The sequence below is a fragment of the Triticum dicoccoides genome, chromosome 7B (genome assembly GCF_002162155.2).
Source record: "Triticum dicoccoides isolate Atlit2015 ecotype Zavitan chromosome 7B, WEW_v2.0, whole genome shotgun sequence".
Lineage (NCBI taxonomy): Eukaryota > Viridiplantae > Streptophyta > Magnoliopsida > Poales > Poaceae > Triticum > Triticum dicoccoides.
The window spans coordinates 679,408,954-679,418,287 of record NC_041393.1 but is presented as its reverse complement, the minus strand read 5'-3'; the positions used below and the strand labels follow the sequence as shown (position 1 = coordinate 679,418,287).

Sequence of the window (9,334 nt, the reverse complement as noted above, 5' to 3'; positions counted from 1 at the left end):
ACCGCCGCAAAAATACAGAGGCACGACAGCTACGCAGAGCTCGCGCCGCACATGCGCGCCTCCCCTGTCCGCGCCGCACTGTGCCGCCGCCGCCGCCGTGGACCGCCAGCCCGATCCGCCTCGGGCCGGGTAGCTCCCGATCCACCACGTCACTCACGCTGGGTCCCTGGCCGCGCCCGCCAACGTAGCGCACGCACGTACGCCCGCCACCATAAAACTCACCCGGCGCCATCCCGTCCGTCCGTCCGCCACGCATTTCTCCTCCTCCTCGCGGCTGTCTTTGGTCTTCACCCGTCACCGCATTATTATTCTACGCCTGCTGTTGCGTGCTCCCGTCCCTCCCTCCGTCCCTCCCTCGTGCTCTGCTCTGCTCGCTCGCGACTTGCTGCTGCGCTGGTCTCGTCTCGCCCGCGTCCACTCCTCCGCCACCCCTCCCACGGTCTTCCTTCCCTGGTAGCCCCAGCGGAGGCCATTGCCTCGCTGTCTGCCCGGCGGATCCGCGCCTCGCCTCCTCGCCCGCCGGCCCGGCGGTTCCCATCCGACTCCGATCGTGCTCCCCTCCCGCCCGCGCGTGTTCAGGGGAGCGGTTGGGCCGGGCCTCGCGGGGAAGACGGCGCGCCGGATGGTGTGAATTGTCGAGCGGAGATGACGAGGCGGGCTCCGGCGCGCGGCGGGGGCGGGGGCGGCCAACTCCTGCTGGTTCTATTGCTTGTCGCGGCCGCGGCATTGGCGCCGCTGCGCGCGCGCGCGGTCACCGACGCTTCCGACGGTACGCTCCCTCGCCCTTTTGTTCCTCCTCTCGTTAGTAGTTCCGCTGCGTGCGCGCGTGCGTGCGGCGAGCGAGCGAGACGGTTGCGCCGCTGCTCGTGCCACCCGTGTGGAGCTGCGTGCGTCGCCGTCCCCGGCGGACGTGGGAAGCAGGCAGGGGATCGATTTCCGGTCCGCCGCCGCTTCCGCGGTTTTTACTCTGCGATTTGACCATGCGCGGTGAAATTGTGTCGGCTGCGGGCGGCGCTCGCGTACGAACGTGGTTACTTTTTTTTTTTGAGGGAGCACGAACGTGGTGACAGCTAGCGCGCCGACGGGGGACCCCAAGTGACCCTCCGGCTTTCCGGATAGGTCTACAGCTTCGACTCCGATGTTTTTTTTTTTTTTTGGAACAAGTCGACTCCGGTGGTGAATTCCGCGGCGGGGTTCATGAGATTGCCACCATGTTTTTTGTGTCTCGGATGCGGCAACGCAGAATTGGCGAGCGCGAGGCGATCGACCGCGACATGTGTAATTCGGATCGGTTGATGTTTTTACTGGCTTTCCAGCGACCGGGCCGTCCCTTTCGGCAGGGATAACGAGAGCAACTTGTGAGGCCTACAGTAGTAACGTGGTGTCCTCTGCTCAACTGTGCCCCATCGTCCTCGACAGCAACGGGATAAAGAGAGATATGTTGGTCGCTCGCCGGATCGGTGGAAGGTGAAGTTGATGCCATGCAGGGCCGGGGAAAGCAATGGTAGATTGGAATTTTCTTTTAAGTGGCACCACAACGCGTATTTCAGTCTTAATCGCGGTAATTGCCATATCGATGAATCTTCTGCAAAATAGTGGCCATAAACGGGGGGTTGAGGGGATGGGGGATGAGACTGGATTGTTGTAGGAAGAAAAACTGATCCAAGTAACATGTGTTGATTCTCTTTAGCTTTTTTTTCATTACTCTGTTTAGTATAAATGTGGGTGGGGAACAGTACCCCCCACGGTGGCTTTTGCAAGTGCATTCATGTTCTTTAAAAATCGCTCGCTGCCTTCAGCTCATGTGTGCTGTGATGCAAAAGTTGGCGGCATGGGGATTTGTATGGGTTCCACTTATTAATAATGCTCATGGCTTCTTCTTTGTATCCTTTTCATGGTGTGTAGTTACTGCTATGAATGGGCTGTACGTTTCACTCGGATCGCCAAGCCTTCCCGGGTGGATTCCAAACGGCGGAGACCCCTGCGGCGAGGGTTGGCAGGGAGTTACCTGCACCGGCACAGGCATAACCAAAATGTATGTCAGGCTCTTCGTTGGGCTCTCTTTCGTTTCGTTGATTCGTTTGTTTTGGACTAGTTATGAAATTACCATTTTCCAGAAAGATGAATGTCGCAAACCTTGGAGGGCAGCTGAGCAGCTTAGGGAACTTCACTTCAATCACCACCATGTAAGGGTGCTAACGCAGTAAATTTATTCTTTGTTGAAATTTATTGGTTTAATTTATGTTTTTATATCGATATTTTTTACGGCTTAGGGAACCTGTTTCGCCATTGTCGCCACAGTAAAAAAACACTGATGTTTTCTACGGCTTCTTCCGCTGGTTCAATTTATGTTTTCTGTATCCAGATAAAGTCTTTTGCTGATTTAAATCTACCTGTTCCTGTAGAGATCTTAGTAACAATAATATTGGTGGAACTATACCAGAAGACCTACCTCTCACACTGCAGAATCTGTACGTGTTTTTGATCTCCTCTGCAACTCTTTTAGTCTTTGAGACATAATCCATCTGATGGTACAATCTTTACTCCTTGTTGCTGCAGTTTCCTCTCTGCTAATCAGCTCACTGGAAGTATTCCCAGTTCATTGTCCAAACTTACAGGTTTATCAGCCATGTAAGACTCCACTTCTATTTTTTCTCAGCGAATCTGTACTCATGCTAGTTTGTTTTGTTAAGTGCATTTCTTAATACCCTTATTTTCCCAGGTCACTCAATGTCAACCATCTAGATGGAGAACTGCCAGATGCTTTCGATTCACTTGCTGGACTTATAAATCTGTAAGATGTATCCCATTTCATACACTTTTATAGGTGTTGACCAGGATGATGTATTAATTGCTTGCTGATAGCATCCAAGCTTCGTTACAGGGATATTTCTGAGAACAACTTTACTGGTGTGTTACCACCTTCAATGAAAAACCTGTCATCTTTGACTACATTGTGAGTTTACATCTTACCTTTGATGTTCCTATTTTCCAAGATCATTTATGTTTCCTTATTTTGTTAACTGTTATATGATAGGCGCATACAAAACAATCAACTGTCAGGGACCCTTGACAACTTGCAGGATCTCCCCATCAAAGACCTGTAATCCCTCAATGTCTTCTTCCTTATATCATCCTCTTTCAGTTATCTTAGCAAATTGAATAGAAGGCATTTGATATTTATATTATTATGTGCTTAGTGAGTTACTTACTTTTTCTTCGAAAAAGAGCCATGCCCCCGGCCTCTGCATTGATTGACGCTCAGAGCCTTAGATAGTTAGTTACTTACAAAACCGTTAAGCCATCAGTTGCACAACATTTGTCTTCAGAGGAAAAGTCTATAAGATCATGGTGGCCGACACACAAAAGCTTATGCTTTTTGAATGTTTTGCACAATATATTAAGGAGTTAAAACACTATTCCTAGTAGGAAGCACTTCTGTCCTCTGGCTTTCATTTATTTCTGGAGGCAATGCTTTCCCGTTGTGACTATGGTTTCTTCTTTCGAGAAGCCAAAGCATCTTTCCATTTTACTGCTGTTTTTGTTAAACGGGCACCACATCAGCAATTAATTTCCCAACAGGCACTTGCTTTGCTTCTGAACTTTTCTTTGGAAACACTATATATTTGCTTGGTTTGAATTGATAGAAGAGAACAATGCTATTGATGAAATTACCAAAGTATAAAGTTTAACCCATTTGCTGTTCTAGTGGTAAAGATGTTACTCCAGATATTACATGGTTCTCTTTGTTACTTATCAATTTCCTTACTCTGAACAGGAATGTAGAGAACAATTTGTTTTCTGGACCAGTACCTCCGAAACTAGAGAACATACCGACCTTCAAGTGAGAAAGCCTCTTCATTCTTTTATTTATCTATTTCTTAGTGCCAGCCTAGTTGCAATAGCTATCAGCTTATCACATTGTCTAATGTTGACATTATTTCATCTATTGACAATCTAGATATTTAATCGCACTGATTTTGTGTGACTTGTTAAGCGACTGACATAATTCCAGTGCAGAAAGGATGGTAATCCATTTAATACGACTATAGCCCCGTCAGCATCACCGCCTTCAGCGTCACCGCCTTCATCAATAGGACCAGCACCAACTCCAACACCAGCAGGACCAAAACAAGCCCCAACACCAACAACAACGCCTACAGATCTAAGTCCAACAAGAGCACCGTCACCTCCATCGCCCCCTTCAAAATCCCCTCCGCCCTCAAACTCTTCTGATGGATCAACTACTCGAGATAGCACCTCGTCATCTCAGAAACATAATTCGTCAAAAAAGCTCAAGATTGCCGGATTTGTTCTTCTTGTAGTAGTGCTATTAATATCTATAGCCCTGCTGGTAATCTTTTGTTTGTCCAAGTACCAAGAGAGACGGTCAAGATATGATTATAACAGAAGTCAGCTGGGAAGGGTGCATCATAGGGTTGAACCCCAAATTATGCCGGCTTCAGTGCAAAAAAAGGATGATACTAAAAAAGGTTAACTTCTGTGCATATACCGGTAGAACAGGGTGTTCTAGATTTATTTTTTCTGTATTAATTGAAAATAATTTATTTGATAGGTCCAGGTGAGGCCCTTGACAAGAGAAGCCGCGAGTCAAGTTTGGCAGCAGCAGGTATGAAGCCCTTGGGCAAGGACGGTCTAATTTTGTCATGATGTTCACCAAGTTAAAATGTCTAAGTTCTGTGCTATTGCTTGCAGCTCTCCCAAAGAAGCCTGCTGAAAACCGAAAGGAGCACATAATTAATTTGGATCGAACAGACTCGGAACTTTTTGCAGTTGCACCCCCTCCACCTCCACCACCCCCTCCTGAAAAAGTTGTTGTACAGCCCAAGCCCATTGTTACTCCAGAAAAGAGATATAGCCCTCCACCAAGGACAAGTACCCCAACTTCTGCCACACCCTACTCTGTTGCATCTCTTCAGCAATATACAAGCAATTTCAGAGAGCAGAACGTGATAAGAGAGAGTAGATTAGGAAAGGTATTCCTAGCTGAGCTTCCTGAAGGCAAGGTATGAAGTACTACTTGTATCAATGTACAATGCAACTCGCGATTCATCGTGCAGTTCAAACATTATGCCTGATTTATTCTATTCTTTGTAGTTATTGGAAGTTATGAAGATTGACAATCCTAACGGAAGAGTGTCAGTGGATGACTTTCTAGAATTGGTTGCGCTTATCTCAGAGATCAAGCATCCCAACACCCTTGAGTTAGTTGGATACTGTGCTGAATATGGACAGCGATTACTTGTATACAATCACTTCAGCAGAAAAACACTAGATGATGCACTTCATGATAGAGAGGAAATCGACATTGAGCTATCATGGAATGCTCGTCTCCTGGTTGCTCTTAGCTCCGGAAAAGCCTTAGAGTAAGCCAAATTATTTTTTTATCTTTTATGCACTCCATATCTGCCTCTCTTAACATGTGTGGAGATTTATACTCTGAATTACTCTTTCCCTGCAGGTATCTCCATGAAAGCTTCCAACCCCCGATCGTGCATCAGAATTTTGAACCAGCTAATGTTCTCCTAGATGATAAGTTGTCAGTGTGTGTTGCTGAATGTGGACTAGCAGAGCTGATGCCCTCAAGTTCTGTCACTCAGGTAAGCTGTAATATGTGTTATAGATATTGCATGTTCTAAGCACATAAAAATGGGGCAAGTTCAGGTCCCTCTTACTTTAAGGGCTGATGGTGCTATGTCTCAAAACTGTGATACAGCCCAAAGTTAGTATAGCATGTGAAGCATATCTGTTAATAGTGATGTACCAACATGCACTAGTTCATTCTAAGAAAATCTGTATCAACGTCAGATGTTGATAATCAGCTTTGCTAATGTGGTTGTGTATTGCATGATACGGCATTTCTGTCTTCCTTTAGCTTTCTAATAGACTGTAATAATTTGTTAATAGTCTTTTAGTATCAGTAAATCAGTGCACTGTACTGAAAATGAAAGGTTTTTGGTGTATACCTTCACCCTTCGAAGTCTTAAAACTAGTAATCTGGTAATGGGGATAATAGATTGTCTTTCCTGTTAAGGCCCCACTTGGATTAAGTGTAAAATTAGTGAGCTCCCCGGTATTTAGCTGAAGTTTGAACTGAATACCGCGCATGACACAAAATTTACATCCAATCCAAACAGGGCCTACTGTTTCTTTCCCGGTGTATTCCACTAGAGTATCAACCTGTAAAATGAGTAGATTAAACTTGTTAGAAAAGCTTTATGGACCATTCGCTAGAAGGATTTAATTAGTTACTGACTTCAGTAGCTGTTGATGCTTTATATCCTATATTTTGACCACAAATGAGTATACTTAGCCTTAGCCTATTTAATTCGCCCATGCATTGACAGACTCATCTTTGTTATGTGCTCACGGATGTTTCTTTTTATTGCAGCTGTCAGGTCGGTTGCGCACATTACTGAACTATGATGCGCCTGAATTCCAGGAATCTGGGATCATTTCAGAACGAGGCGATGTTTACAGTTTTGGAGTAGTGATGCTAGAACTTCTTACCGGGCGTAAACCATACGATAGGTAAGAGATTTGAACTCTCATGCTTGGCTTCACAACGAACTTACCTTGTTTGTTTCAGATTCATTATTTTCTTTCTGCATGGCATAAGAAAACAACTCTCTGACTCACCTGCATGTCTGTTGTGAAAACCGAAAAATTATACAGTTCACGCCCACGCCATGAACAGCATCTTGTTAGATGGGCCGGTTGTCAGCTCCATGACATTGAATCCCTTTCCAAGATGGTGGACCCTTCTATTCGAGGGCAGTGCTCCGAGAAAGCATTGTCGCGGTTTGCTGACATAATCAGCCGCTGTATCCAGGTAATTCATTTTTGTTCTGATGATAGTGCCAGGATGCAATTTCCTAAGCATACTATAGGTGATGCTTGCCACTTTTTGCACAAGAACCTTATGAATCAAAGGCATAAAACATATCTGATAAGAAACTTTCATGATGCAGAGGGAGCCAGAATTCAGGCCACCGGTGTCTGCAGTTGTCCAGGACATAACTAGCATCGTGAATGCTTCTCGTGAGGAATCAGAGTAACAGACAGTTCGATGATTCACAGATCTCATTGGCAAAGTCGCCGCTCGGAAATTTTTGGGATGGGACTTCTTTTGGCATAATGCAGAGCACATCGTATGTCACAGATTTCCGGGAGAAGTATAGCTGTTGATCCTTGCCAGCGTATCATGTAACTATGTAAATGATTAATAGGTGGTGGTCACATTCATTCAAGGAAAACATCATGCTTTCCAAATGGAATGTCTTAGACAGAACATTGGGTATTTAGTGAACAGAAACTTGACGCCGAAAGCAGGGGAAATGCAGAGATGGGGAATGTGCAGGAACTGGGTGTAAAACTGCTATAGCAATACCATGATCATCTCTGGTGAAGGATTTTGGAGGAATGTCGGAAGGACTAGAACCCTACAGGAAAATTTCCTATGTGGCCCTCTTTGAACAAATGAACAAGCTTCTTGAATTCCTATGGGATGGCTCAGATGCGTAGTGATTCTCTGTATGTTCTGGCCTTCTGGATACAGTTTGTAGCATCTGTTTTTGTATCACCGCCGCGCCATCTCATTGTGTATCGCCATTTCTGTTTTTTGAGGGCTATATCGCCATTTTCGTTGTGTCTGTTCTACCAACTTTTCTTTCCCTAGATTCCAAGGAGGCCGTGAATGAAAGAAATATTATGATACAACAATGCTAGGAACAAAGAGGGACACGTCCTATATGCAACTAAATGTTTTCTGCAAACATTTTGTGGCCTAAACTCTGGTTTGCAAATATGATTTTTACACCAATGCAACTCACAAGTAATCTTCAGAGTTGAATAAACTCGTAGTTAACTCGAAGAAAGGAATAAACTCACACTTGCAGGTTTTGACAGTTTCTTTTGTAAACCCATACTTGAAAAATGTACATTATTTCAAGAAATATGGTCATTTTTCCTCCTTGGTTTATGCTTGTTTTGTATCCCACAACTTTCTGCCCTGCCCCGATCTCTCGTACAGGAAACCAGACACCTACAAATTGCATCTAGCCCGCCAAGTTGGTGCCGTTTTGCAAACCCAAACTATCGAATTGGGCCGGGGTTCCAAACCGAAAGATCATGTCGTCGTGCCAACGATTTTAAATTACTATGAACCCTAGAGTGCCAGTAATTTTCAGTTCGACCAACAAGCTGGATCCCCAAGGTTCAGAGAAACATCTCTGAAAGTTCAGTGCCGTTGTCTGCAGACAACCAAGAAATAGAACAGAGAAACATCTCTGCAAGTTCACTGTCGTTGTCTACAGAGATTTGCAGTTCATAATTCAGAACAAAGGTTGCATAGCAGACCAAACCAAGATGAACGAAACAGGATCATAGCAAGAACTACTCAGACAACGAGCACAAGAACATGATGGCCAGAATAAATAAGCAAAGTTACTGATTCACGAGATGATGAAACAGTGTGTTGCCACAACACCAGCACAAGTTACACAGCGACATGGTCCGAACAGCTAACGAGCATTACAGAGAACCATCGATCAACCACGAAGACAGAGAACAGCCTATCTAAGAGGATGTGAACTTGGTGACGGCCTTGGTGCCCTCAGAGACGGCGTGCTTGGCGAGCTCGCCCGGGAGGACGAGGCGGACGGAGGTCTGGATCTCCCTGGAGGTGATGGTGGGCTTCTTGTTGTAGCGGGCGAGCTTGGCGGACTCGCCGGCGAGCTTCTCGAAGATGTCGTTGATGAAGGAGTTCATGATGGACATGGCCTTGGAGGAGATACCGATGTCCGGGTGCACCTGCTTCAGCACCTTGAAGATGTAGATCTTGTACGTCTCCACGCTCTTCTTGGCCTTCTTCTTCTTCTTGTCGGCGCCGCCCTCCTTGGACTTGGGCGGCCGCTTCTCGGCCTTGGGCTTCTTGCCCGCGGTGGTCTTCTCGGCCGCCGGAGTCTTCTCCGCGGCAGCCGGCTTCTTCTCCGCCTTGGGGGCCATCGGACGCTGCTGCTTCGCCGGGGAGAGGTGCGGTGATTCGCCGGAAGGTGCGAGGGGGCTGGTGGGGAATTGGATTGCTTTTTGGTGACGAGACGGGGAGGGTGCGGCGGCTTTATTTATGGAGAGGAGGAGGTGCGCTCTGATTGGAGGACGGGTTGGTGCCGCGGATCGGTGACGTCGGGTGGTGGATCGACGGATATCAGCCGCTCGTTGCTGTTTATGATGGACGGCCCTGGTGAGCTTCGGAGCGGATCGATGACCTGGCGAAAGTTGGGCGGATAGATCAAACTCTCTTCGTGACCGGGAT

At 46.4% G+C, this 9,334-nt stretch overlaps 2 protein-coding genes across 2 annotated transcripts; one reads left to right on the top strand and one right to left on the bottom strand.

The window, feature by feature from the left end:
* Nucleotides 1–240: 240 nt before the first annotated feature.
* Nucleotides 241–7,652, top strand: LOC119336233 (protein STRUBBELIG-RECEPTOR FAMILY 3-like). The gene is made up of 17 exons (XM_037608235.1): nt 241–769; nt 1,906–2,035; nt 2,118–2,186; nt 2,406–2,471; nt 2,560–2,631; nt 2,723–2,794; nt 2,885–2,956; nt 3,038–3,103; nt 3,779–3,844; nt 4,021–4,493; nt 4,577–4,630; nt 4,717–5,027; nt 5,119–5,387; nt 5,483–5,621; nt 6,413–6,552; nt 6,697–6,853; nt 6,993–7,652. The coding sequence occupies exons 1-17, from the start codon at nt 646–648 to the stop codon at nt 7,077–7,079; spliced, it is 2,367 nt and encodes a 788-aa protein (XP_037464132.1). The 5' UTR covers nt 241–645; the 3' UTR covers nt 7,080–7,652.
* A 777-nt stretch (nt 7,653–8,429) lies between these two features.
* On the bottom strand, nt 8,430–9,130 carry LOC119337516 (histone H2B.3-like). Its single transcript, XM_037609680.1, has one exon. The coding sequence runs from the start codon at nt 9,025–9,027 to the stop codon at nt 8,599–8,601; it is 429 nt and encodes a 142-aa protein (XP_037465577.1). The 5' UTR covers nt 9,028–9,130; the 3' UTR covers nt 8,430–8,598.
* Nucleotides 9,131–9,334: the final 204 nt, after the last annotated feature.

Excerpts from the sequence above, each read along its gene's own strand:
- LOC119336233 (XM_037608235.1), top strand. The coding sequence starts at position 646 with ATGACGAGGCGGGCTCCGGCGCGCGGCGGGGGCGGGGGCGGCCAACTC. Across the intron at positions 2,187-2,405 it reads TTCACTTCAATCACCACCAT|AGATCTTAGTAACAATAATA; the intron begins GTAAGGGTGCTA and ends CTGTTCCTGTAG. Across the intron at positions 6,854-6,992 it reads TAATCAGCCGCTGTATCCAG|AGGGAGCCAGAATTCAGGCC; the intron begins GTAATTCATTTT and ends TTCATGATGCAG.
- LOC119337516 (XM_037609680.1), bottom strand. The coding sequence starts at position 9,027 with ATGGCCCCCAAGGCGGAGAAGAAGCCGGCTGCCGCGGAGAAGACTCCG.